This window comes from Aspergillus ruber, assembly GCF_000600275.1.
Source record: "Aspergillus ruber CBS 135680 unplaced genomic scaffold scaffold00029, whole genome shotgun sequence".
In the NCBI taxonomy this organism is placed as follows: Eukaryota; Fungi; Ascomycota; class Eurotiomycetes; order Eurotiales; family Aspergillaceae; genus Aspergillus; species Aspergillus ruber.
The window spans coordinates 126,360-152,720 of record NW_024467325.1 but is presented as its reverse complement, the minus strand read 5'-3'; the positions used below and the strand labels follow the sequence as shown (position 1 = coordinate 152,720).

Genomic DNA, 26,361 nt, shown 5'->3' with positions numbered 1-26,361 from the left:
ACTCAGTTGGCTAATCTTGAATTTGATCCATGGATGTAGGCTATAAGTATACCTAAAGGGGCATGTGGAGTCCCGTGACCGCGGAAAACACGTGCAAACGCGGTGAGAAGAAAAAAAAAAACTGAATTTTCATAGAGTGGGCTGTTTTTAATTTTTTTTTTCTGGTCCCCGCTGTGTATATTTTATCCTCTTCTTCTCCCACTTTCCTTTTTTCTCTTCTCTTTTCTTCTCTCGCACATTCTCCCTTTTCTTTTGTGTCTTTTTGCTTTCTTTTTTTTTTGTTGTTGTGATACCCCTGGGAGTTTTGACTGCAGTCAGCTCTCATCTGGCAATACCCCTCTGTGTACGAGGGCTGGACAGTTTTCTTATATTCTGTCCTTTTTATTATATTTCTCTCTTTTGATTCTCTATTTCTATTCGTCATGGACCAACAGCGGTTTTTGCAGCAGTTGCAGGTTGTCCTGAACCGTGAGTTTTCCCTATTCCCGAATCTGGAGCATCAGAAAATTTCTGCACCGTCGGATTGACGTGAAGAACTGCGCTGACACGTTTTGCAGCCACTCAGGGCAACGTTAAGGAAGCCACCGGCATTCTGCAGCGCGAGTACTACAACCAGCCTCAATCGCTTGTTCTCCTTATCCAGGTTGCAACCGCTCATGAGGACTCCAACCTGAGACAGCTGGCCGCCGTCGAGGCCCGCTCGCTCGTCACAAAACACTGGGTGAAGGTTGATGCCAGTCAGAAGCCTCAGATCAGAGAACAGCTTGTCCGTTCTACCCTGGGCGAGGGCTCTTCGTTGGTCCGTCACTCGGTGGCCCGTATCATCTCTGCCATCGCCAAGATTGATCTGAACGATGGCGAGTGGGCTGACCTGCCCAACTTCCTCGTCCAAGCCTCCGGTAGCAGCAATGTGGAGGAGCGTGTCGTTGGTACCTACATTCTATTCACCATCCTTGAGACTCTCGGGGAGGGCTTCGAGGAGAAGTACCAGGAGCTGTTCACCCTGTTCAGCAAGACCATCCGTGACCCTGAGAGCGAGGAAGTCCGCATCAACACTCTGCTCGCCCTGAGCAAGATTGCCATGAACTTGGACTCGGATGAGGATGAGGCCCCCGTCAAGGCTTTCCAGGAGTTCGTTCCCCCCATGGTTGCCGTCCTCAAGGACTCCATCGACAAGCAGGAGGAGGACCGCGTCATGCAGGCGTTCGAGGTCTTCCAGACCCTCCTGGGATGCGACCCCGCTATCTTGACCGTCCACCTCAAGGACCTGGTCGTCTTCATGAACGAGCTCGCTACCAACACCGAGGTCGACGATGACACCCGTACCCAGGCCATCAGCTTCCTCATGCAGACCATTCAGTACCGCAAGATGAAGGTCCAGGGCATGCGTCTCGGTGAGCAGCTCACCCGTAGCGCTATGGAGATTGTCACCGAGCTCAGTGACTCGCCCTCTCTCGAAGACGACATCACCCCCGCTCGCTCCGCCCTTGGTCTGCTCGACATGCTCGCTCAGAGCTTGCCTCCCAGCCAGGTCGTTGTTCCTCTACTCCACGCTCTTGGCTCGTACTTCAACAACACCGACCCCAACTACCGTCGGGCCGGTATCATGGCCCTGGGCATGTGTGTTGAGGGTGCTCCCGACTTCATCAGCACTCAGATGAAGGAGATCTTCCCCATGGTTCTGCAGCTTCTTGCTGACCCCGAGCCCAAGGTCCGCCAGGCTTCTCTGCACGCCGTTGCCCGTTTGGCTGACGACCTGGCTGAGGACCTCAGTGCCGAGCACCAGAGTCTCATGCCCTTGCTCTTCAAGAACCTTGCTAGCGCCATGCAGGAGTACAAGGGTGAGGAAGACGGTCCCACTCTCGACATCATGAAGGCCGGTATCAGCGCCATCGACTCCGTTGTTGACGGTCTGGATGAGAAGGAAGTTGCCCCCTACCAGGGCGAGCTGGTTCCTATCCTCCACAGCCTCTTCAAGCACCCTGATTTCCGCATTAAGGGCTTGGCCGCCGGTGCTCTTGGCTCGCTGGCCTCATCTGCTGGTGACTCTTTCCTGCCCTTCTTCGACGAGTCTATGCACCTCTTCCAGGAGTTCGCTACCGTCAAGGACAGCGAGGAAGAGCTTGATCTCCGTGCCAGCGTCACTGATGCCATGGGTGAGATGGCCGGCTCTGCTGGTCCCGAACGCTACCAGCCTTACGTCGGCCCCCTCATGCAAGCCACCGAGGAGGCCCTCCACCTTGGTCACTCCCGTCTCAAAGAAAGCACTTACATTTTCTGGGGTGCCATGGCCAAGGTGTACGTTGAACACTTTTCTGCTTTCCTCGATGGTGTCGTCAAGGGTCTGTTCGCCTGTATTGAGCAGGATGAGACCGACCTTGATGTCTCTCTTGGTGAAGCCGGCAAGGACCTCATCGGTCAGGAAGTGACCATCGGTGGCCGCAAGGTCAAGGTTGCTAGCGCTGACGACGACGATGAGGTTGCTGAGGACGGTTCCATCGAAGATGTTGACCCCGAGGATGAGGATGAGGATGCTTGGGACGACATCACCGCCACCACTCCCTTGTCTCTCGAGAAGGAGATCGCTGTCGAGGTCATTGGCGACCTTGTCACCCACACCAAGAGCGCCTACCTCCCCTACTTCGAGAAGACTATTGAGCAGGTTATGCCGCTTGCTGAGCACCCTTACGAGGGTGTCCGTAAGAGCACCATCTCCACTCTGCACCGCTCCTACGCTATGCTGTTCGCCATTGCCGAGGAGACCGGTCAGATGCCCAAGTGGCAGCCTGGTCTGCCCCTGCAGGTCGAGCCCGCCAAGGAGGTCAAGAAGTTTGGTGAGATCCTCATGACTGCTACCATCAAGATGTGGTCTGAGGAGGATGATCGGTACGTAACACTTTAATCCTTTTTTTTTTTTTTTTTTTTTTTTTTTTTTTGCTTGGACAAGCCTTGAAGACGCTTAATCGCATCTCTCAACGCGGGTCATTTTCACAATGATGAATTACCTCGTAATACCCAGCTCACTCTTACCCGCAAAATGCGTGATTGATGTGAAATACGAATTATCTACCCTGAGAAAACTCTTATATACACTTTACGTCGTGGTGCTTTGTGATTTCGGGTTTCTAACTTCGAACAACTAGGGCTACCGTCGCGGACATCAACCGCAACATGGCCGAGAACCTGCGCTACTGCGGTCCTTCTCTCATCGCCAATGAAACCACCCTTCACAATGTCATCCAAATGGTCACCGACATTATCAACAAGCAGCACCCCAGCCAGATTGAGTTTGGTGAGGACGAGTTTGCTGCTCCCGAGGAGACCTCTGAGTTTGACTGGGTTGTCGTTGACACTGCCCTCGACGTTGTCTCCGGCATGGCCGCCGCCCTGGGCCAGAGCTTCGCTGAGCTCTGGAAGGTCTTCGAGAAGACCGTCCTCCGTTATGCTAGCAGTAGCGAGTCGCTTGAGCGCGCCACCGCCGTCGGTGTCCTTGCTGAGTGCATCAACGGCATGGGCCCTGCTGTCACCCAGTACTCTGGTACTTTCCTGAAGCTGCTCGTCCACCGTCTCAGCGATGAGGACCCTCAGACCCGTTCCAACGCTGCCTATGCCGCTGGCCGTCTGCTTGAGCACTCGAACGATGCCGGAATTGTCAAGGAGATCCCCACCATCCTGTCGCGTCTCGAGAACTGCTTGCAGATGAACGTCTCGAGACTCCAGGACAACGCCACTGGTTGTCTCAGCCGTATGATCCTGAGACACCGTGAGCACGTTCCCATCAAGGATGTCCTTCCTGTCCTCATCAACATCCTGCCTCTCAAAAACGACTACGAGGAGAACGACCCTCTGTTCCGCATGATTTGCCAGATGTGTAAGTACTCTTCTGTATAACTCTCAGTACGTTTGCTGACTGGACCAGACAAATGGGAGGACCCCACTATCCGCGAGCTGACTCCTCAGTTCCTGCCCATCTTCCAGGCCGTTCTCACCGACGAGGATGCCCTTGAGGATGAGCGCCGGGCCGAGCTCGTCGAGCTCGTCAAATGGCTCAACCAGGCTCAGCCGGGTTGTGCTCCTTGGGCAGACCAGCTGTAAATCCATATATCGAATGATGGATACGTGATGGCTTGATGACAAACACACAAAAGTAATATAGACTTACGGATGGATGACATTAGACGATACCCCGGAGTGCATTGAGGACTTGAACTTGGAGAAGCGATTCCTCCTTGCAGATGATGGACAGGACTGGAATTTGATCAATTCTGGAATGATTTACGAGTCACAAAAGTTGATTTGATTTGTACATATGCTATGATTATGAATGATGTTCACTGCACTGCGCTTGTACTTGTATGCTGTATGTTGTCGTACTCTGTAGATATTTAAGGCACTGTCCAACGGTGAAGTGGGGCCTGGGGCAACAACTTGGCTGCCTGCTCTAGACCGACTGATCTTTCCAACACCAGCCTAATCTCCTTCATCTTTGCATACTCCGAGTACACATCCACGACAACCCCAGACTCCCTACTCCATAGTGAGTATTTTTCCTCCATCGTACAGAAATCTATACTAACCAACTCTACTCCGCGCAGAACCACCACCCATACCGTTTAGCCTCCAAAACCTCAATCACACATCAACAATGGCACCCCCCTCCAGCGCCGGATCTTCCATCAAAAAACCCATCAAGACCGTTCAGAAGCCGTGCTTTGGCTGCGACTGTGGAGATGAAGAGTGCGATTGCTGTATCTGCACCGTGATGTGATGCGACGGTATATTCTTGTGGGATATTGATATGGATAATGGATAAGGCTGATGGGTATTCAGGTTGGTTCGGTCTCCTTGTTGGTGGTGTCTCGCAAAGAGAAAACCTTTGGCTCAAGTTGTGTCTTATCTATGATTGAAGGCATGCTGGCTTGGGAATTCAACGCGCAACGTGTCATGATTATGTGCGATGTTTGATGTCTGCTGCGTTCTGGTTGCCGTGAGGCGATATTGATATCCTTGTTTCACTTTTCTTTAAATCGTTTCGGTCTTTGCGGAGTAGTCTTTGCATGCTCTATTCTACAAAACTTGTTCGCCAGACAAACACCCTTCACTGCTTCTGTCGTTACCATTTGTATTTCTTTGCCATTTCCCCGACACTTTCAGTCCTTGAACCTCCGACCCGCAACGCTCCACCTTTCGCCGTGAATGGGCAAAAATAGAAAATCAATTTTACGCAGACAAAGAGCAAAAAAATGGTCCCGACGAGGGTCGAACTCGCGACCTTGGCGTTATTAGCACCACGCTCTAACCGACTGAGCTACAGGACCCAATTGGTTGGAGGGAGCGAGCTTCTTTTGAAACTCCTTCTAAATAACCAAGGTGAATCACCTCCATCGTTGTATGCTAGCCCTCTTTATACGCCATGCTTTTTTGTAAGATCCTCTGTCACAATTTTCTTTCTCTCCTTCACATCACACAAATGAAGAATCTGTATCATCAACATGCCTCATCCACCTATTACTATACCTCCTATCACCAAAACCTGTCCGACATGCCGCCAGACTAAACCCGAGGGCCAGTTCCGTAGATTGGGTGCGAATACGGCTGTTAAGAATTGTCTTACTTGTCGGGATCGCTACCGTCCTGTTAGTCTTTTCCCTTGTTCCTGTTTGGATTTATGCAGTGGTGGGTGGTGCTAATATCTTTTCCTTGCTACTCAGGGTCGAAAGCGGCTATCCGAAGAGACTGTGGTTGTTTTCGATAGTACACTTCTGCCGGCGCAAAGCAATACTTCCTGCCAACCTATCCTTCCTCGTCCTACTCAGCCCGTCTCTCATGGAGAAATACAGGAACATGGAACCCAGAATGTCTTCCGTGTCGAGCCTCCCAAGCGCAAAAAGGCGAACAGAAAGAAAAAGGATAACCATGAGGAAGAACCACAGCTCATTGAAATCGGCTCAATGGTAATTGGACCGACGGGCCCTTCATTCGCGCTTTTGCCTAGTCTTCAGTCGAACTCTTGTCCTCGCTCGGGAACTCGGGAGTGCCAGAATAGCACTGTCGAATCTACTACGTCTCAGCCACGGGTTTCTTCTTCTCGCCCCCAAACAGAGCGTGGTGCTGGGTCTTTGGAGCAACGGGTTAGAACTTTTGATTTGACTAGACTTGAGCGTCAATCCCGAGGCTCTTCTCAGTCAGTGCTGCCGTGTCCTCCGACAAGTGATGGGAGTTTAAGCGTGCGCTCAATGGTACTTGGACCTATGGGCCCTTCCATCGCTGTTTTGCCTAGTCTTAAGTTGAATTCTCGTTCGCAGAGAAATGGCGCTCAAACTCGGGAGCAGCGGGTGATGGCTATCGATCTTACTAGACCTGGGCCTCAGTCCTGGGGCGCTAATTCTCAACCTCTACCGCTGCGTCCTCAAGAGCAAGACTCGGGGTCTCGAGAGCAACGGGTTAGAACTGCTGTTCCTACTGAGCCTAGACCTCAGTCTCGATATTCTTCGCGGCTCATGCCGTCGCGTCTTCAAGCAGAGCAGGGCGTTGAGACTCAGGAACGCCAGATCAGAATTGTCCATACTAGTGAAGCTCAGTCACGGGATTCTTCTCTTCGGTCTCTGCCTTCGCATCCTCAGATAGAGATCAGCGCTAAGATTCATGATCAGCGGGTTAGAACTGTTACTTCTACTAGACCTCAGTCCAGATCTTTTTCTCGGTCTATGCCGCCGCGTCCTCGGACAGAGCACGGCGCTGAGACTCGGGAGCGCGTCAGAACCGCCAATCCTACTGAGCATGAGCCTCAACCCCAGGGCTCTTTTTCTCAACCGCCGCCACCGCGTCCTCCGATGAATGATGTGAATTTGGAGAAGTATGTCTCTAGATGCTGGGACTCTGGCTGTACATCTTGTCGTTCGTACTCTCTGTATCCCCAATAACAAGGGGGATACAGACTCCTCACTTACCTCATGACTTCCTCCAGTTTCTCCTTGCATCTGGCGCAAAACGTTCTTCACTCGCTAATCCGGCTCGTCTGCAAGTGGCAGACGACTGAAATTGCATTCATTCATCATATGCAGCGTTCTTTTAACGCCAGTCTTTTCGCTCTAGATTTTGAAAATATTCATCTCTCTCTGCTTGGTATGGTTCTATATTTGTTTTGGGTGGGATATGCTGCATCCCCCGCGGCACGTCTCTGGTTCTGTATTAGGTTCATGTATCCTGCTGAGTTTTGGATATCTAAGTGGTTAACATCCATGTGCAAAACCAAGTCATAAGCAGCTTCATATCTTGAATATAGTGTAGTCATCCCTATCTCTCCGTAGACAATGCCCGATGTTGGTGAAGCAATAGAATCTGTCATGATCATTTTATATCTAAATATTTTTTTTTTTTCTAATTTTTGCAGCACATACATAGATTGAAGTTGATCTGCTGAGGTTTGTTAAAGAAAAAGCGTCACATGGCATTCATTGTATATTGCCCTCCAGTTTCACTCTTTTATGCATTCCACGTCTCACGTCTATACCGTCCTCACTTTTCATATCTACCTATACATTCCAACATGGATACCACTCCTTACCGGATGTGCACAACATGCTGCCAGACAAAGCCCGCAGACCATTTTCGTCACCGGCATACGATGGTCCTCGTCACGACGTGTTTCTCGTACAGAGATAATCGCTTTGAAGTCCTTCATTTCCATATCCTCTTCTCACCAGTAGTCAAGCTAACTGTTTGCTTTCTTAGGTTCGTGAAAATCTGATGATTGAGGACATGGCTTATTCTGTTCAATTGCAGCAGCAACAACAACAACAACAAACAACAGAGACAGGTTTTCCCTTATCGGCCTCTCTTGCCTCATCCCTTGCGGTTGGATATCTGTCATGCAGAGATAAGTGTGGATAATCCCAGCCGTACTAGGACTGACAAGGGCCAAGATTACAGTAAGGATGCTACACCCCCAGAGACGAAATGACTACCGGCCTCTTTTACCTCGTCCTCCTCGTTTCGTTCTTCGTCATAGAGAGGAGAGTGCCGATAATTCCAGTCGTACTGGGATTAGCAAGTGCAAGGATAAGGGTACTACTACCCAGCGATTGAATGGTTGCCGGCCGCTTTTGCCTCGTCCTGCTCAATTAGACTCTGGCCAGGTGGGAATGGTTCTGTGATCTCTCAGCACGCGGTTTCTTCCTCTGGATCTCGTCTACCTCGCTCTGTTCAAGAGGATGGTCCCGATCGCTTTGGCAATGCAGAGACTCATGCACTCCAGTCTGAAGGCTGAAGCTACTAGCTCTTAGCCGCCTCAATCTGAGGGCCTGGAGATCCTACACCAGAAACGCACTGGATTGATTAGAAGCACAAACCCAATGAAGGAAACACAACCACCATATGGTACATTGCGGATTATGATATCTATTTTTTATTATTACAATTTACAGCATCCATAATTTGAACTGTGAAAATGAACCACCACACGCTGAGTCCTTGTTGTCTGTTGCTATTCTGCCACCTCTCCTTGAGAGACATAGTCCCTGGCGTCAATATCAGGTGCTGGAGATATCAATATTGAACAGGAAATGAAGATTTCGCGTTCATTTTCTCTTTTTATACGCGTATGGAGTATGTAAAACAAGATGTACAACCGTCAATAGGACACAGACGGTCAGGGTCAAGTTGGGGAAGAGCGAAAAGAGAAAGGGAATATGGGTCTGCGAATCGGTGAATGATGGAATTGGCTTGTTCTGATTGTGCAGTGCAAGACAAATCAGAGTTGCGCTCTGGTCCTTGATAGAGGTCTTGCTGTGTTTCAAAATAAGGTGAAGGAGGCGGATGGGATTGGGGTTGGGGGACTGTAGACCCGGGTTCGCGCAAATTTTGATTCTCAAGGTCATTCTCTCCCCTATCAAAAGGGTCAGGTGGAAGAGGACAAGGCCGGTTAGGCGATGGACTAATAGCAACCTGGCCTCTTTCAGACTGGAATTCACCAGCCTCAACACGGGAATCATCGGTGCTCTGTCGCCGTTTCTCTTCCTTGGAATTGACACTTGGCTGAGAACGAGGCAAACGCCCTCTGGAAGAATACTTGCAACAAGGTTAGCTCCAATATCCATTACACGGGAGAATACGGGAGAGATACATGTTTCCGGAAATACATTCGACAAGGAAGACAAGTTTTGAACGGAGCTTTTGCATCCTGGCTTTGGAACTCCTCTGCGGGCTTGGTTTTGCGGCATCTCACGCATATATGTGGACGGGGCATAATGGAGGATATGTAGAGGGTATAGTCTGTAGATCTGGGGAGAGTGCGTATATTTGGCATGACCAATAGTAGTACATCGTGGAAGACTTTTCTTGAGCTGATGGGATATTGACAATTTAAAAGGCAAATATAACAAGAAACCGGAAATCTTTTCAACAATTGGTCCTGTAGCTCAGTCGGTTAGAGCGTGGTGCTAATAACGCCAAGGTCGCGAGTTCGACCCTCGTCGGGACCATTTTTTTGTGATTTTTTTTATTTTTTACTGTTCGACAGCATATACGAGTACGATCTCTATTTAATTTATTTTATTTACCCACCTGGTTATCTCCGGTTCCGCTGACTCAGAAAACCCCCTTTGGCGTCTTTGTCAGCGGCGATCGGAAGTGACACTTTAGTATGTTCCGTCATCTGGACCCTGAATAGTCTCCATCTCAAGCCACCCGTGTCGGATGGAAATGCCTAGTTGGTCAATATGTCTGATAGAGGCTTAACCCCCGCCCACGGTGATCCGTCATACGCAACTGATCGGTCCCCCACCCCGGCCACAGCGGCAGGGTCCGACGAGCAGCAGGCCCGCAAGCGCACTGCAAGAGCCTGCGATAGTTGCTATAAGAGAAAGGTATGCATTTTCCTGTTTGAGAATGTGCCGATGATTAGGGTTGGGTTGAGCTGATGTGGATGCCTGCAGATTAAATGTGATGCGGCTGTTCCGCAATGTAACTGGTGCAGTCATCATAACATCCCGTGTACTTTTGAGAGAGTTATACAGCGACGGAGGAAAGATCGGGGGAATGGTCTTGGGTACGTTTTGATTTCTCGTCTTCTTTGGCAGTTGCTGATATGTTATAATAGTACGCAGAAAACAGGTCGTTTGTCGGAGCGGCTGAGCAGGATCGAGAAGCTCTTGATGGAGAACTTCGCTGGTGAATCACGTAGGTGCTCCGATTGCTTCCAGTGGGACTGCGTGCAGGACTGACTTCTATTGGCAGCGCCTGGAGGGTCTCCCGCCAACTCCGAGACTAGCTTACTGGAGGAAGTGGTGACCACGCCTCCCGATCACGCCCCGGCATCATCGTCCGTGGCGCTGCATTTTGCCGGCCGTGAGTTCGGAGTTAACAGTTTGATCACCGGGATACCGTTCCTACTTCCCGAGGGTCAGCAGTGGGTTCAGCAGCGGACGGGTCAGAGCATTGCATTTGAGAAATTGAGTCCTGCCAGACCACCATGGGAAAAGCAACGAGCGCTAAACTCCAGCGCGCTATTGATGAGTCTGCAGACGCAGAACCCTTTTGAGTTGCCTAACCAATCGGTTGTCGATATTTACTTTGACTTGTATCGGAGTGCGTTGATGCGGCTTATTTTCCCTGTGCTGGACTTTGTCTTGTTTCGTGAGACGATCAAGGCTGCTTATCAGCCGCAGAGCTCTAGTCGGTTTTATAGACCTGCTAGCGCGAGGGCGTGTATTTTCTCTTTTATTGCGCTTGCTTCGATATTACATCCGCCGGGGTTGAATCAGACGCCGTCTCATGTACCGCCGGTGGATAGTGAGGCGTTTGCGGTCAAGGCACAATGTTTACTGCCTCAAGTTCTGCAAGAGTCTGCTAGTTTGGATGGGCTGCAGGCGACCGTTATGCTGGTAAGTGGTCTTTCAGGGCCGCATACCTTACGGTCTATTGCTTACATCATTAGGCTATATTCGATCTCGTGACAGGAAACTTACGTTCTGCAAATTACTTCGTTTCTCTCGCGGCTCGCTTTATATACATGCTAGGCGCACATACACATTCCCACCGACCCACCACGTCTCCAGCTGCGGGACCAGAAAGTCCTGAAGATAGAATACAGCGACACCTTCGAAATGTATTTTGGCTCTGTTTTATTATCGACAAGGATATTGCTCTACGAACTGGCCAACCCGTTGCGCTTTCTGATGACAACTGTGATCTCACGCTGCCTCCCGGTTATGTAGAACAGCAGTACATGGCTGTTCCACATCCGCAGGACTCTCAAAATTTACCTGATTACCTGCTCTTCCCTGTCGATCTTCGGTTGGGAATTATAAAATCTCGGGCGTATAGCTCATTATACTCGTTCAAAGCACATCAAAAAACAGACGCAGAACTTTTGAAGGAAATCCGCGAACTGGACGATGAACTCGAGCGGTGGAGAATCTCTGTTCCTGAAGAGTGGAGGCCAACATTGTCGTTTTCCCATGAACGACCAGATCCGACTGTTAGCATGCATTCGGTCATGTTGCGGTTAAATTACCACCTGTGCATGACGATCATTCACCAAGCGAGTAGTCGATGCAAGGCCTGGGCCATGGGTCAGGGTCAAGGTGCGATGACAGAAGGAGTACGATCGAGCTTAGCTCTGTCGGTGGAAGCAAGTCGCTCAACATTGATGTATCTGGAGACAGCTGAGCATGTCCTCATGGACGGCGTATTCTGGTATGTCCCTTAACTTTCACCCCTCCCCCACTCTCCTTCCTGCTAACGTACCAGGCACTTAATCTTCTACCCCATGTCCGCCCTCCTCGCAATATTCTGCAGCATCCTGCAAACTCCCTCCGACCCCCAAGCCACAAAAGATCTCGCCTTACTCCGCGCCGCAATGGGTATGATGGAGCGGGTGTTTCTGCGACAGCTTTCCTCGGTAAATGAGGTTATTCATATTAGGCTTGTTGCGGATTTTGTTTCAGAGCTGCATCGGTTGGCGAAGTGTGCGGTTGATAAGGCGTTGAATGAGCGGTATGCTTGATTTTTGTACATTGTCACTGGTGTTGGTGTTATAACATGGTTGGAGTTTGAGGGCATAAATATATATCTGCACATCTGTACGTATGGTCATACAACTAGACTGCCAATGTTTGAGATAAACGATATAATTTAATAACAATTACTTCTCAATGCCATCACCAAGTGTTTACTTGCACAGCGACTTTGTCAATTCAACAAGGGCGGGGTTAATCCATCGACAATACACTAATTATCTAGAAAAATTGGAGGCTTGCCTGAGAAATCTTTAATTCGGCCTGTCATTCAACAGCGGGTCCTGTAGCTCAGTCGGTTAGAGCGTGGTGCTAATAACGCCAAGGTCGCGAGTTCGACCCTCGTCGGGACCATTTTTTGTCCTTCTCTATCCGGATTAGAGAAGCGTTTTATTTTTGATGTCCAATCTAATTTCAGCTCTCTCAAATATACCCAATTGATACTTGGTGGGTGTATTACATGCGTGAGAACTACAGGGTAACACAACCCGACTATTTTCGATATCTCAACTATATACACTCACCCAATTAATTCAGGCCATTGGCCCTCCTCCAAACATCCTCCATTGAAACAACCGTACTCAAAACCATCAACATCCCCACCACCTCACTCCCCACGTCAATCCACCCAAGCGAAGACCCAGGAATCACAAGGTCACATCCATCAACAATAACCCGCTTCATAAGCGTTTTGCTAGCCGTAGTGCTAGGTGGCGTGGCTTTCTCGTCTTTCTTTGATTGAGCACTGGAGCCACTGCTGAAAAGGAACGACCAAACCACCCCAATAACAGATAGCGCAAGACCCCAGAACCAGAATTTATATGCTTGGGTTTGGATATCGCTGGACCAGGGTGTTTGGGGATATATGCCCATTGCGTGGAGCTACAGTTTATCAGCATAATCCTCTCTATATCTCTATCCTGTGAAGCATAGGGGAACGTACGATGGTCAAATCCTCAAGCAGCACATAAGTACCCAACGCACTCGATTTCCCAAGGTCAAGCATCGTACTCACTGTCCCGACATCACCGCCGCCGCCATGCACGAGGAGAGTGTACACCCGGTCGAACGAGTCGATGAAATTCAGGAAGCGGAAGTAGCGGCGCGCTGATTCCCGTCAGTACCAATTTAATAGTATTGATATCAATTATTGATTCTGAATGTAATCATATTCCGAGACAAAGCGCCGGTGGGGGGCATACTCAATGCTATCTGCGACTTAGCCGTCGCCCACCGTGTAGCTGATACGGCATTATGAGAGGAGAGGTCTGATGCGATTTGGGAGAGGGCCTGGAGTAGGCGTAGGGATCGCTCGAAGCCGGGGGTGGTTTTGGTGAAGGTGGTGAATTGCTTGAGGAAAGGTTGTTTCTGTTGTATTTGTTGGGGTTGGGCTTGTTTGGGTTGCGATGCATGTCTTGCCTGGGCCATTTTTGATATAAGTTATTCAATGTGATTTAGAATAACTTGATAAGAAGGAGACTATTCTATATAACTGCGCAGTGTATCTATCAACTGTAGTTGGCAAGTCCTAGCGGTGTCAACTTATCGGCACTATCCGATGCGTTGGCCCGACTTGGCATAAATATGTAGTGCAGACCATTTACAGCATTTGTACAATTCAGATGACATTCGCTATAGCTACCAAATAAACAACTAATACACCGGGCAATCTACCGCTTACCACCAGAAATGTCCTGTCCCAACCGGTACCCTCCAACCTTCTCCCACTCCACCTTCTGCCGGGTAATAGGCAACTGTCTCCGCAGGTTCTTGAATGCTTCCTCGGCCATCTGCACGAATGCCCGGTTAAGCGTTTCCTGGTAGTCGCGCTCCGCGGCCGCAATGCGGGAGATGACGGTCTCCGCGGAAAGGGAGGAGATGGACACGCTGATGGGCTTGGTGGTGTTGAGGGCGACGTTGCCATCTTCGTAGTAGTGCACATCTACGTGAACTTTGCCGGTCACTGTGGCGGGCTCGGAGACAGGCATTGTGTAGATTGCGCGGAAGCGGCCGTTCCTGTCCCGTTAGCTATGGCCATATATAAGGGTAGAATGACGTACCAGAAGTTGTTTGGCGAGTATCGGTTCGCAACAAGCAAGATGGCAACGGCAGAGTCGTCCGCAGTCGGGTACACTCCGTAAGAGGAGCTGGGGTAGTGTTCGGTGGCATGTACGGATAGAGATTTGAGAAGGGATTTACTGCGTCACTTAGCACACATCCTTGCACACTCCAACCGGGCTAACACTCACATCAGGTCCGCATTTTGCGATTCCAAAACATATGACTGCGCATCAGAAGCTTCCTACGCCGTATCAGCTCTGTCCTGCCACTCTTCCACATCAGACTCGCCTACCTGCGTGACATGGTCAACCTCAAACGAAGTCTGACTCTCAACATCAAAGTATCGGTTCCCCTCCAACTTGTTGAACTCGCTCACAATCACCTATACCAACAGCCTCATTAGCACCTGTAGCCCAACCTCAGTCCTCAGTATCGCGTCGCATACCTCCTGACTAGCCCCTGGCAGCTTAACAGTCGCCAATTGTGTCTCGTTGTATCGTTCGAACGCGGGTGCGAGCGAGGGGATCAGATCGCCCTCTTCAGAGGTCAGGGCTTTGACGTCTATGTTTCCGGATGTTTAGCATGGGTCTTATTCGGGGGTGGATGCGGGGAAGCTGGTGTCGGGTATTGGGTGTTAGGGCCAAGGGAGGAGGGAGACGGTACCGGCAACGACATCGGAAAGCTAGAAAATCCAGTATTAGCGATCTGTTTCTGTGAAAGAACCGAAAAAGAACAGGGGATGCTCCATGGTTTGGTCTGGACGCATACCTCGCCTGGCGGGGCACCCTCAATGAACGAAGAGGCCAGCTCAACGGTAGACATGATACAGTATCGTGGTTATTCGTGTTTTCGTTTGAGATAAAGTGAAATGAGCGAGTTCCAACAGATCAAGCATATAACAATGAAAGAGAGATTCCAACTGCCAGCGCAACGATAGATGCTCGGTGTCAACAGCGGAGACGGAGCTCTAGCGCGATAAGCGCGGGCCTTGTGCACGTGGATCAATGCGGCTATCTACAATGCAGTGTTCTGCTGTGCAACGCGGAATATTTGCAGATGTATGGTATATATTGATTAAACTATGCTAGTATATAAACATCAAATCCATCACCAGACGCCAAATGCCCAAAAACGCCAACGATAACACCGCGCTAAGAGACGATAAAGATGCAAAAGCAGCAGAAAACAGCAGAAAGCAAGCAGATAACAAAAGCAAACTATTCAATACTCATGTTCATAAGCGAATCATTGGCCTCGGTCATACCCTGCAATCCAACCCGCTTCAATGTCCCTGTATGTGGACTACTACTATTGCGAGGGTTACTGTCTGGGAAGAGTGAACCGAGATTAGACTTGGGCGGCGGACCCCAGATATTAGATCCTGTATCTCTCATCGCTGGCGAGTTTGGCATCACCGGACTGCTCTGGGCACTCATGCTGGGCGAAACGGCCCGCCGTTTGAAAAGATTAGGATCGAAATCGTCTTCGCGACCGCGCTTTCGTTTAAATTCTTGCATGGCAGTAGGCTGCGCTGCATTACGTAGCGAACCCCGTGAACTGGGCCGCTCAAAAGGCTTGGCAAATTCAAAAGTCGATGTAGATGGCGTCATGTCCATTGCCAAGTCATCTTCCGAAGCCGATGGAGGGCCTGGGCGTATCGGCGGGGGAGGTGTGCGGTAGCGGTCATCAAACGAATTCCAATATCCTCGAGTGGATTCTTCACTAAATGCGTTCCCGAGCCGAGTGGCAGTTTTTGAAGGTGTGTCGTCTGCGCCAGATACTACCCTGTCCGATTCGGTTGGTTGCAACAGGTCCGGTGACTTTTGTGGTGCCGGGTCGCTCTCGCGAACCTGCCGTATTACTTCCGATTCACGTTTTGACTCGCAATCAAGAGGAGAAGACTCTTCAATAAGAGCAGCCCGAATTCGAGCAAACGTTTTTGTTTTCGGCTTTGCGAGACGTTAGCCGACATTCGAGACACCCAGAAAAATGCAAACCTACCAGTAAACTTCCTCGTCGCGTGACAGCACGTCGAATGACCCCCAATGGTCCTCCTTCACCACGGGCAGGGCTGCGACTTCGAGCACGCTCTCCATCGTCACTGAGATCGGAAAGACGCAGATCCCGAGTGCCCATGCTCAAGCTCTCACGTCGAGGTTGCACTCCATGTCTTGATCCCCCAAAATAGCCCCCATGAGGATTCTCGATGCTCTTCATCACAGGTGGGGAAAGCGGCCCGGGGCTCTGCTTGGAACTCCCGCTTGCACTGCTAGAACTGTGTCGAGTCCTACTGCGTCCCTTGCGGAAACGAGCACGTTGGAAACTTAGAAGGCTGGCCGCTGCGTGTGAATAGCCGCCCATCCAGTCGTTTCCTGGACTCGGAACGTTTCCAACCGCAAAAGGACTCGGTCCAGTTCCCATCTTGTTTGCTTGAGGCGTGCTAAGCATCATGTCATCCTTATCCCCTCCCATCGGCTCATCGTCCTCCTCTTCGCTGGTACTTGTATCCGAATCCATCATATTTACACTGGATACCGAGCTGGAAATCCCTGTTCGATCAACTGGGCCAGACGTCGAAAACGGCGCTGCAGATGCTGCGCTTGGAGAACCACGACGTTGTGGAATCGCCACTCCCCGAGCACCGATTGTAGGCGACGACTCCGGCGAAGATTCTGCGAGGGTAGAGTGATGTAAATTCGTACAGGCACGCGAGAAATCAAGACCCCGTGATCGTCGAGGAAGAACTGAGCCGGGAGATCCGTATCTCGAACTGTAGATCTGCGAGGAGTCGAGCTTTGGCGAGAGTGGTGCACGTTGGGCTGTAGCGGGGGAACCGGAGAGTCTGGGAGGAAGGTTCAACGCTAGATTTTGTGGATTCAAAGGTGGACGCTGTGGTGTGGCGGGTGTGGATGAAAGTGAACTGTCATCTTTGCTGGAAGCTGAATGGACGATGCTCGCTTCATCCGAAACCGACTGTCGCTGAGAAATTGAAACCGGTTTGGGCGCATCTGGCAATGAGTGTAATCTGGGTGAATCCAAAAGAGGTCCACCAAGTTGATTATTGGTGTTGGTCCTGATAATATCCGTAGAGTTGCCCGTCCCAGCGTCACCACTCTGGCTCTGTAAGAGCTGCTCACTCAACTTGCTCTCGAATGGCTTAGCGGGCAAAGTATGGGACAGTGTCGATGGAGTTGTGGGCGGAGTCATATTGGGCACCACGGCAAGCCTCGTACATCAAATTTCACCGTCAAATGCATGCAGCGCTGCAGAGCATCGTGGAATGATGTGGAAAGGGTCCGCAGGGTCGGGGAATCGCGGTGAATAACTGGCCTCGGTCGGTCGAACGGCGAATATATGGTCAATCACAATCGTGTTTTCTGTGTGGACTTAGGTACAATGCTTGAGGATCCGATATGCTTATATATAGTCGCGTGGAATGTTGTGAGATGGCCGTGTCACAGTCAAGATGGTCGGAAGATCGAGTCTCAATCGCGATCGCCGTGACGTCCGCGGCGAATCATGTGATACCATGCCCCGCACCTGATTGGCGCGCGGCTATTGTATACACAGGGTCAAGAAATGTAGGTTATTTTGTGATATTTATGTCTGAATAAAGTCTATATACTCAATTTTCGCACACGGTATCATCATAGCCACATAAAGGCATTCTATGCTAAGCTCATAGCTGTGCTAATCGGCGCCACATACCACTCCCAATCATTACACTTCCAAGGATCTCTCGACGTATCTGTAGGAGAACCCTTGATCATATCATTATCTCGAGCCTGCCACACCTTGGAAATGACGGCTTTTGTACGAGCCACATTCGAGACACTTGATTCGGCCATCGCGGCTAGTGCGCGTAGAACGAGCGGTCTTCCATAAACTGTCGAGCCACTGTCCACGTTCAGCCAAAGCTCGTCATCAAACGGGTCGAGTTCCACGGCTGCCACGAAGACCGGCCATGTCATGCTGACTAGCGAGCCTTGGTCGAGTAGGTTAGAGACAAGCCGGAAGATACTCCGAACATATTCGACAACCAACGGGGTTGATGGCGATGCACCGTACAATGCACAGTGCAAGTACAACACGGCAGCTAGACGTTTCAATTCTGCAGCCGATTGAAGAGTTTCGTCTTCACCATTGACATAGCCAATTTCTTGCACCAGATTCTCAAGTCTGTGCTCTAGAGAGGCTGCTCGCAAGGTAAATGAATCTCGCGCAGAGTTCGAAGTAAGCTGTCTCCTTGTCCGGCTCATTTCTGTTATCGACGACAGTATCGACACCAATTCTGGACTGCATCCCATCCAAAGATCAATGTTCTGGTCATTTTCTGACCAGTAGTCATTGCCAAACAGCACCTCTTCTCCACAAGCGGTGCGACCCATGACATCTTGGAACGCGAAGAAAAGCTCTGCAAATGCTGATACTGGGTCTTGGGAGCCCCCATGTCGGGATAAGTCTCCTTGCCGTTGCCTCTTCAGGCGAATCAACTCTTTGGCGCCTTTCAAGTGAATTGTCCAGTGTTGATCACAGTTGTCCACAATCTCATACAGACACAGCATCATCATGGTAACCAATACTTCGGGTTCGGTCGAGCAAGTCAAAGAACCCTTGGTAGCAAGTGCATAACGAAGATCTCGTAGAGCCTCAGATTTGCAACGGAGAGCTATGGCACTGTGATTCGAATCAAACCGAGACCAGTGACATGCCCCCAACGCTTGAATTGCCTTGAATATGGTTGGAGACGCAGACATGCAGAAAGGCAGAATCACAGACGCAAATGGCGATGACGACTTAGAGCTCGCCGTAGTCCGAGGACAGACCTGCTGGAGGTAGTACTCAAACAGTCGCCCTTGGCCCGGTTCAGTGAGATTTGGGAACAGCGATACCGGTGCTGTGAGTTTGGGTAATGCATATCCATATTCAGCAACTTCGAGAGGTAGTATCCATTCCACATCATCCATGAACCGACTTCTTTGGTCATTGTCATGAATTACCAGCGTATTGGGCTCATCAGACGCAACGTCCACTTGATGTGGCTGTTCAAACATCGACACTCCGCTATTCACGAAGCCCCAAGTCTGTACAAGAGGGATAGAACACCACTCCTGCTCTTCCGCCGGCGACCTAAGCGACTGCTTCCCCTGTCCACGAGTCTTGCTCCAAACCCCAGATCGTCCAAATGCCAACCCCCGAATAGCAAAGTCCGATTCCCATTTCAAGACCAGTTGAGTCGAACAGGGAAGCCCTTTCTGCTGGCATCGTGTACAGAGCGGTTTCTTCGTATCACAGCGGACATGACTCGCACGACATTCTTTGCACCCGTTGTGGGTTCGAGTCTTGACCGGGCCCACGCGGTCTGCGGCCTTTCGACGCGGCATCCCACCGGCTTAGGGATTTTACATTGCCTATTTTCGATGGGTCAAGCTCCAAGTGCGACGATCCTTCGTGGAGCAGCGCTGGTTGGCATGAAACTGAGACGAAAGGTTCAACGATTCTGTCAGGTCAAGCAGCGACTGTTACAGCGGCCGGTTAGCAAGAACAGACAGCCAAAAAATGAGGAAAGGCAAGTACAAATACAGTAGCAAAGCCGAGGACGAAGGCGGTGGTGGAGTGGACGTCGGACCGATTGATAAGCTCCGCTCCGGACTTTTTCTTTGGCCAATAAGAACAGCCTCGCCACCCCCGCAGGAACCCGCCATGTTGATTGGCCAATTGACTGACTATGAACAGTTCTCCGTACAAGGGAAGCCGGTGTTGTCATATGTGTCGGAGCCATATCGGAAGACATGAAGTGTACTAGGTATTGTTGTAATAGGGTATTGGTGACACGACAACCTATACGCAGACCAAGTGCTGTATGTGATCTGACTCTAGTCGAATGTCGTAGGAAGATAACCAAGGCCTGTCCGGTCGTCATGCCAAGTCATTGACCATCTTGTTGTCTGATTTGACATGCTAGTGCAGTGAGATGTCCAGAGGAAATGAATGGAAACATACTTGGAGCTGCCCAGCAGATAAAAGCAAAGATACCGAGCCTCGTGAGAATGTACTCGGGAAGCCAGTACCAGCAGAGGACTCCGATAGAAGCGTACATGAAGAACTAATACCCAAAAATTTCTCAGCCGTCGATAATAGGGTTTGCACCGCGATTCGAGGTTTAGAACAATGCAGCATTCCCGACCAAGAACGCGGACCTTCATGATAGGCAACGCCTTTGCAAAGTATCCGACGGGGTAACTGATCAATTGCACTACGAACGAAGCAATAGCCACGCTGAGATATCGCATGAAGAAAAATTGACGTACACCTGCTTCAACCTGCATATTGTCAGTAACATTTCTCCATATAAGCATGGCAGCACTCACCAAAGTGAAGACAACGCCAAAACCACACCCCAAACGTGTGGACAGGCAGTATAGAATCATTTGTATTTGGTACATTTGCCCGAAACTCGAGATACGGAGAGTTATTCGAATCAATGGTGGCTGCTTTCTCCAATGGCGATATCCGCGGTTTCATATGTAGTCATGGGCGTCTTCTTGGTGCCATTATCCTGCAAGGACGCATCTCAGACACTCTTCCACATCGTGAGGTTGGCTCTGAATATCGTTACGAGCCATCATGCCTAGCTTTAAATGTGGTCGTTAGGAAGTAGACTTGAAGGACGCCACTCAGCGAACTGAAGGCCATGGTCTCCCTTTATGGTTCTTGACAACCACTGTTTTTCTTTTCACTGTCCTAGCATATTGAATGAATCCCAGAGTCGCTATCGTTGAGAGATATGCCCGGTAGATAAGATAGAGTCCGTGCCCTGAGGGTACCCATACTCGAGATATCGCTCGAACAAGTACTTGGGCCAGTACAATTTGGTTCATTAAAGAATAAATAATACCCGAAAGAGAGTAAAAACCAAGCGACGAACAGCTAGGAGAGTGATAGGTGAAATCGCAGTGCACAGGATTGTTGTGGTAAGCGAGGAGAGGAACGATACAACACTTAACTGTTTGGCTTAATACAATCCCAGCCCTGTATTGATATTCGGAGAAATCCGTTCTTTGATTGGGTTGTACCGTAGTGACTGGTCGGGTCTACCCCGACTGTTGCATATACTCCGTATAAACAAAGTCAAGCATCGCGTGGACCTTCCCACCGTTATCGATCGGACCATTGCCAAAGTCCCATTATGCATCACATTATCGCACCACTGCACAACCGCAGCTATAAAGACGGCAATTATCGCTCTCTAGAAATTACTAACTATCAATTGTATCTGATCATATTTTATCCATCCTTCTCCCGGACCCGAGAGAATCTATATCTGCCATGACACTCTCCAAATCATCCCCCCTCCTCATCATCGGCGCCGGCACCTGGGGCTCCTCAACAGCCCTCCATCTCGCACGCCGGGGATACACAAACGTAACCGCTCTAGACCCTTACCCAGTCCCCTCCGCCATCTCCGCCGGCAACGACGTCAACAAAATCATCTCCTCGGGCCAGTACAGCACCAACAAAGATGAGATCGAAATCAACGAGCTTCTAGCACGACAGGCCTTTGAAGGCTGGAACAATGACCCGCTATTCAAGCCGTACTATCACGATACGGGTCTGCTTATGTCGGCCTCTACATCGGCTGGATTGGATAGGCTAGGCGTTAAGGTGAGACCGGAAGGTGATCCGAATTTGGTCGAGTTGTCGAAGCCGGACGATTTTCGGCAATTGGCGCCGTCGGGGGTGTTGAGGGGTGGATTTCCAAACTGGAGGGGGTATTTTCATCGTTCGGGGGCCGGGTGGGCTCATGCACGGAATGCACTGGTTGCTGCTGCGGAGGAGGCGCAGAGACTTGGTGTGAAGTTCGTTACAGGCACACCACAGGGAAAGGTTATTACGCTTATTTTCGAGAACAACGATGTCAAGGGTGCTGTCACGGCAGATGGTAAGATCTGGCGTGCGGAGCAGACATTCATGTGTGCTGGTGCGAGTGCCAGTCAGTTCTTGGATTTCAAGCAGCAATTGCGTCCGACTGCATGGACGCTGGTGCACATCGCTTTGAGTCCGGAGGAACGGACTCTTTACAAAAATCTCCCGGTGATCTTCAACATCGAAAAGGGCTTCTTCTTCGAACCGGACGAAGAAAATGGAGAGATCAAGATCTGCGATGAACATCCTGGATACACCAACATGGAACAATCGGCCGACGGGACGCCGCAAAGCATTCCGTTTGAGAGAACTCAGGTGCCAAAGGAGTCGGAAGCGAGAGTCAGGGCTCTTCTATCGGAGACCATGCCCCAGCTGGCGAATCGACCGTTCAGCTTTGCCAGGATTTGCTGGTGTGCTGATACACCGAATCGCGAGTTTATCATCGACCGTCATCCTCATCATCCTTCTTTGATCTTGGGCTGTGGTGCTTCTGGGAGAGGTATGTTGTTATCCTGTCGTGTATGGGATACGAAATTAACTATTCTACTAGGCTTCAAATATCTCCCCTCAATCGGAGGTATCATTGTCGACGCCCTGGAAGACAAGGTTGCTCCGAAGATCCACGACCTTGTCAAGTGGGATCCAGAGATTGGCAAGAATAGAAACTGGAAAGATACTCTGGGGAGATTCGGTGGGCCCAACAAGGTTATGGATTTCCACGATGTCAAGGAATGGACGAATGTCAGGCATAGAGATAACTCCAAGCTGTAATGGTAGTAAATAATGAGGACAAGATTTCAATCTCCCAATTCTAAGTTGATTATTCCAAGTTGATTAGGGTACCATTAAAGAAATCTACACGAATTCGAGAACGTCTAATGTGATGTCCCTTGCTCTCCAAGCCGGTATGTCTCTCCACTCATATCATCGAGTTGTTGCTCCTCGTCAGCGGCGACTCTGGAGAAGCCATCCATGTCCTTTTCATGCGGAATGTCGCATGACACAGAGCACAATGGAGGATAGTAGCGCCGGTAAGAGAAGTAAGACACCAGAATCCCCAGGATTGAACCGCAGGTTACATCGTAGATATCATGCCGGTAATCGTTGAGACGGGAGATAGCGACCATCAATGCACATAACACGGGTACAAAGGCTAGGAGACATCGGCCAAGGTCTGCTCTAGGTCTGAACACATGCATCTGGCCGCAGAAGAAACTGCGATTACAGTGTCAGTAGTGTTTGGGAGGTATTTGACTGAGTACTAACTATGCCAAGTAACCCAGGCCAGCAAACGAAAAGCTACTATGGCCACTTGGGAAACTCCTCCATCCATCTTGGAGAATATGATCATTCGTTTGCGTGCAAACCGTCCATGCTACCAGGGTGTCGCCAGGCGTCCCTTTCTGGGGTATACATCGCGAAATGAAGTCCGGGCGAGGTCTTCCAACCACGTTCTTAATCACGTCCGTCAAAAATGATGTGAGGATCAGCGTCACGAGGAATCCGAGAATCGTTACATGGACTTTGTGCGAGCCGGGGCGGAACATGGCAGCCCAGAGGATGAAGATAAGGAGTGGACATAGTCCGGCGTAGACAATCGACCATACTGTATTCAATTAGTATATGGAGCTCTAGTTTATCTATCGGTAACTAACCAACAGACACCCGTTCCGTCACTGCGAAGGGGAACTGAATGGACTTGTTGTCGAGTATAATCATGCGATGGAAGGGGTGGACAAAGAGCTGGATCTGTACATTTAGATAACTTATCAGCCACTGAAAACATTGGTTTAGATAGCTACCACGAACCAGAACCCATCCAGCCACAAGGCATCCCAATGCGATATAATCCACAACGTGAGACCGTCGCGAGAACCGACTCAAAGCGCCGCCCACTCCGGTTTGCGCTGAGCCAGCAGCCGAGCCATTGCGAGGCATTCCGGATAAACCGATCAACTAATTGGACCAGAAATTCGATTTCCACACTGCATATCTTGCAAGAATAGTAACGAGTCTCGCAAATCGAGTTGAGTTTGAAGAGTTCGTCTTGACTTGAGAGCTTCGTCACGAGAGACGGCGGTGTGCACGGGCCAATGGTTGCGGTATCGCATCAGCATTCCTCTATTCTTTCTCTCTTCTCCTGGCTTTCCACATTCAGTCACTGTTTCTGATCACTCTTCTTGGTCTCCTTTACAGATACACCTCTGGGTGTGAGCTATTGGCTTGCTTCCAGGTGACCGAGAATGGCCGAAGCCGGACAGCAACGAGCTCTCACCACCGCGTTTGCGCCGCCGCCGCCGTTGTGGAAGCACTTCAACACGGACAATATCAAGAGACTGGAGAGAATAAAAAAAGAAGCTTCTAAAGGAGAAGATGGAAAATTACACACGAAGAAATGGACTCCAGCTGAATTGCGCGCGCTGGATCTACCCCCGGAGCTTCGTTATCTCGTCCCGCCAGAGATTCCTACTACGGGACACTACAGTGTTTTTGGAGAATTGCAAAATGTACGCTTCTTCTCGCTCCTCTTGTCTGGCGGTATTGCTTACACATTATTTGCACAGCTCTCGACCGCCCTCCCCTCCCTGAAAGAACAAGGCATCGAACAACTCTACCCCTCCTCACCACCACCCACCGAAGAAGCCACTCCCGAATCGCCCTCGAGGCCCTCGCAGCCGCTTAACCACGCTTACTACCTCCTCAAAATCAGCAAATCCCTTCTCCTAAACTTCCTCGAGTTTGTCGGCGTCCTCTCAGTGGCGCCGGAACAATTTGAGTCGAAAGTGGAAGACCTGCGCAATCTATTCATCAACGCTCATCACCTTCTGAACCTCTACCGACCGCACCAAGCACGCGAATCTCTCATAATGATGATGGAAGAACAATTGGACCGGACTAGGGAGGAAATCCGAGAGATGGATAAAGTGAAGGCTGATATTGAAGGTACTCTCGAGCAGTTGAAGGCTGAAGGAATTGACGCGGATACTACTCTCGATTCCAAAAATAGCGGCAAGCCTTCAAATTCCGACCAGTCTACAGAAGAGTCGCAGTTAGTATGGGGCCTGATGGACGAATAATCCGACCCGTTCCAGTGTCAACCGCATTTCATCTCTCTACGAGAAACACATCGCAGATGAGTGGCCCTTGTACCTTTGCGGTTCTCTTTTACGGATAAGTCGAGTGGCAGCAGTCCGGTTATCTCTGGAAATTGAGACCATCCTTGTCTTGAATACACCTCAGGCAACACACGCCAAGGCGGATCAATACTCTATCCGCCTAAGTCACGTGTCGCACTAATATCGCGGCTTTAAAAACTCTCGCCGGATCCAGTCTTAACTTTTCCAAGCTTTCACCTGACCTTCGTCGACAACTTGCATTGGGCTTGTGCCTTGAGAGCGCAAGCGACGTGCAGCATTGAGAATTGATTGTCAATCTCTCAGGTTGAGTTTCATGAATACCAACCTGCTGCTCTGCTCGAACCGACTTCAACTATGTAGATTGGGTAAGTTCTTAATTATATTTCTTTTCGCTGTCTTCAAATGATGATTATGCCTTATTTCTTTGTTTCAACCCCATATTAAACCACTTTATGGTTTTTGATTTGACTGTGCATAAATATCTGAAATGGAAGCTGTCATGCATGACTGCCAATGGAAAGCCACACGTTGAAAACAACCGCTAACATTGGCTGCTTAGGTACCATTGCTCGAAAAGTTGCTCAAATAGATAGTCACTATGAATACGAGAATATTATTATTGAATATCTATGCCAAAGATTTTTCTGCGCGTAGTTTGCCTTCGGACATGTAGAGCTGTCATATTCTGCTGGGTAATCGAGCCCTCGTTCACCCAATGTGCACCGGTAGCTTGCATTCTGCGTACGTACTCCAGCTGAGTTTGTCTTCTGATAGCCTGCCGTGTCCCCGCGTAATCCCATCGTGCAATTGAAGCATTACGGCAATATTAAATCCAGAATCAACAAATTCTTTGCGAGGTCCCCGGTACGGTGACCTTTAAACCACCCCTTAAAGCTCGAAAGTAGTAGCAATACTACAAAGCATTATATATTTTGCTTGTGTATCAGTATTGACTGAAATACTTCAACCAATTGGGTCCTGTAGCTCAGTCGGTTAGAGCGTGGTGCTAATAACGCCAAGGTCGCGAGTTCGACCCTCGTCGGGACCATTTTTTTGCTTTTTTGTTTTCGTATCTTGTGGCTTGTTGTTTTGGGGGTGAGTTTTTTGTTTGGTCGTACTCAACAGGTTTTTTTTTTTTTTTTTAATTTATTTTGTGATATATTATGTAGTCATGTGTTGACAGCCCTAATACTGGCACAATAAATTTTGCGCTGCCATAG

The 26,361-nt window shown here is 49.8% G+C and overlaps 12 protein-coding genes and 4 non-coding genes across 16 annotated transcripts; 8 read left to right on the top strand and 8 right to left on the bottom strand.

The window, feature by feature from the left end:
• Positions 1-169: 169 nt before the first annotated feature.
• Positions 170-4,346, top strand: EURHEDRAFT_415789 (putative importin beta-4 subunit). Its single transcript, XM_040782785.1, has 4 exons — positions 170-468; positions 558-2,886; positions 3,144-3,871; positions 3,920-4,346. The coding sequence occupies exons 1-4, from the start codon at positions 423-425 to the stop codon at positions 4,093-4,095; spliced, it is 3,279 nt and encodes a 1,092-aa protein (XP_040635771.1). The 5' UTR covers positions 170-422; the 3' UTR covers positions 4,096-4,346.
• Positions 4,347-5,244: 898 nt separating this feature from the next.
• EURHEDRAFT_t135 lies at positions 5,245-5,318 on the bottom strand. Its single transcript has one exon. It is a non-coding gene; the product is annotated as a tRNA-Ile (tRNA).
• A 174-nt stretch (positions 5,319-5,492) lies between these two features.
• Positions 5,493-7,750, top strand: EURHEDRAFT_380450 (uncharacterized protein; the record flags this gene model as incomplete). Its single annotated transcript, XM_040779299.1, has 3 exons — positions 5,493-5,636; positions 5,712-6,856; positions 7,735-7,750. The coding sequence occupies 3 exons, from the start codon at positions 5,493-5,495 to the stop codon at positions 7,748-7,750; spliced, it is 1,305 nt and encodes a 434-aa protein (XP_040635770.1).
• A 673-nt stretch (positions 7,751-8,423) lies between these two features.
• On the bottom strand, positions 8,424-9,408 carry EURHEDRAFT_415787 (uncharacterized protein). The gene is made up of 2 exons (XM_040782784.1): positions 9,125-9,408; positions 8,424-9,069 (listed from the first exon to the last, which is right to left on the bottom strand). Exons 1-2 carry the CDS (start codon positions 9,245-9,247, stop codon positions 8,593-8,595), a joined length of 600 nt encoding a protein of 199 aa, XP_040635769.1. The 5' UTR covers positions 9,248-9,408; the 3' UTR covers positions 8,424-8,592.
• On the top strand, positions 9,409-9,482 carry EURHEDRAFT_t137. The gene has a single exon. It is a non-coding gene; the product is annotated as a tRNA-Ile (tRNA).
• A 173-nt stretch (positions 9,483-9,655) lies between these two features.
• Positions 9,656-12,160, top strand: EURHEDRAFT_415786 (putative C6 transcription factor). The gene is made up of 6 exons (XM_040782783.1): positions 9,656-9,866; positions 9,936-10,048; positions 10,100-10,179; positions 10,237-10,883; positions 10,937-11,697; positions 11,752-12,160. Exons 1-6 carry the CDS (start codon positions 9,720-9,722, stop codon positions 12,005-12,007), a joined length of 2,004 nt encoding a protein of 667 aa, XP_040635768.1. The 5' UTR covers positions 9,656-9,719; the 3' UTR covers positions 12,008-12,160.
• A 137-nt stretch (positions 12,161-12,297) lies between these two features.
• Positions 12,298-12,371, top strand: EURHEDRAFT_t138. Its single transcript has one exon. It is a non-coding gene; the product is annotated as a tRNA-Ile (tRNA).
• A 174-nt stretch (positions 12,372-12,545) lies between these two features.
• Positions 12,546-13,445, bottom strand: EURHEDRAFT_380448 (PEX11 domain protein; the record flags this gene model as incomplete). Its single annotated transcript, XM_040779298.1, has 3 exons — positions 12,546-12,899; positions 12,961-13,124; positions 13,220-13,445. The coding sequence occupies 3 exons, from the start codon at positions 13,443-13,445 to the stop codon at positions 12,546-12,548; spliced, it is 744 nt and encodes a 247-aa protein (XP_040635767.1).
• A 191-nt stretch (positions 13,446-13,636) lies between these two features.
• EURHEDRAFT_415781 (F-actin-capping protein subunit alpha) lies at positions 13,637-15,015 on the bottom strand. Its single transcript, XM_040782782.1, has 7 exons — positions 14,847-15,015; positions 14,742-14,760; positions 14,524-14,639; positions 14,371-14,460; positions 14,267-14,319; positions 14,078-14,215; positions 13,637-14,033 (listed from the first exon to the last, which is right to left on the bottom strand). Exons 1-7 carry the CDS (start codon positions 14,898-14,900, stop codon positions 13,688-13,690), a joined length of 816 nt encoding a protein of 271 aa, XP_040635766.1. The 5' UTR covers positions 14,901-15,015; the 3' UTR covers positions 13,637-13,687.
• A 115-nt stretch (positions 15,016-15,130) lies between these two features.
• EURHEDRAFT_525760 (uncharacterized protein) lies at positions 15,131-17,542 on the bottom strand. The gene is made up of 2 exons (XM_040786957.1): positions 16,080-17,542; positions 15,131-16,027 (listed from the first exon to the last, which is right to left on the bottom strand). Exons 1-2 carry the CDS (start codon positions 17,283-17,285, stop codon positions 15,296-15,298), a joined length of 1,938 nt encoding a protein of 645 aa, XP_040635765.1. The 5' UTR covers positions 17,286-17,542; the 3' UTR covers positions 15,131-15,295.
• Positions 17,543-17,659: 117 nt separating this feature from the next.
• Positions 17,660-19,724, bottom strand: EURHEDRAFT_415779 (Zn(II)2Cys6 transcription factor). The gene has a single exon (XM_040782781.1). The coding sequence runs from the start codon at positions 19,460-19,462 to the stop codon at positions 17,747-17,749; it is 1,716 nt and encodes a 571-aa protein (XP_040635764.1). The 5' UTR covers positions 19,463-19,724; the 3' UTR covers positions 17,660-17,746.
• A 13-nt stretch (positions 19,725-19,737) lies between these two features.
• optE (small oligopeptide transporter, OPT family) lies at positions 19,738-20,639 on the bottom strand. Its single transcript, XM_040777945.1, has 2 exons — positions 20,450-20,639; positions 19,738-20,401 (listed from the first exon to the last, which is right to left on the bottom strand). Exons 1-2 carry the CDS (start codon positions 20,522-20,524, stop codon positions 19,955-19,957), a joined length of 522 nt encoding a protein of 173 aa, XP_040635763.1. The 5' UTR covers positions 20,525-20,639; the 3' UTR covers positions 19,738-19,954.
• Positions 20,640-21,407: 768 nt separating this feature from the next.
• EURHEDRAFT_463445 (NAD(P)/FAD-dependent oxidoreductase) lies at positions 21,408-22,775 on the top strand (the record flags this gene model as incomplete). Its single annotated transcript, XM_040784882.1, has 2 exons — positions 21,408-22,503; positions 22,555-22,775. The coding sequence occupies 2 exons, from the start codon at positions 21,408-21,410 to the stop codon at positions 22,773-22,775; spliced, it is 1,317 nt and encodes a 438-aa protein (XP_040635762.1).
• Positions 22,776-22,827: 52 nt separating this feature from the next.
• EURHEDRAFT_203559 (phosphatase PAP2 family protein) lies at positions 22,828-24,094 on the bottom strand. The gene is made up of 4 exons (XM_040777944.1): positions 23,814-24,094; positions 23,660-23,753; positions 23,271-23,610; positions 22,828-23,219 (listed from the first exon to the last, which is right to left on the bottom strand). Exons 1-4 carry the CDS (start codon positions 23,940-23,942, stop codon positions 22,880-22,882), a joined length of 903 nt encoding a protein of 300 aa, XP_040635761.1. The 5' UTR covers positions 23,943-24,094; the 3' UTR covers positions 22,828-22,879.
• A 153-nt stretch (positions 24,095-24,247) lies between these two features.
• Positions 24,248-25,081, top strand: med7 (mediator complex subunit MED7; the record flags this gene model as incomplete). The annotated part of the gene is made up of 2 exons (XM_040786609.1): positions 24,248-24,511; positions 24,569-25,081. 2 exons carry the CDS (start codon positions 24,248-24,250, stop codon positions 25,079-25,081), a joined length of 777 nt encoding a protein of 258 aa, XP_040635760.1.
• Positions 25,082-26,115: 1,034 nt separating this feature from the next.
• On the top strand, positions 26,116-26,189 carry EURHEDRAFT_t139. Its single transcript has one exon. It is a non-coding gene; the product is annotated as a tRNA-Ile (tRNA).
• Positions 26,190-26,361: the final 172 nt, after the last annotated feature.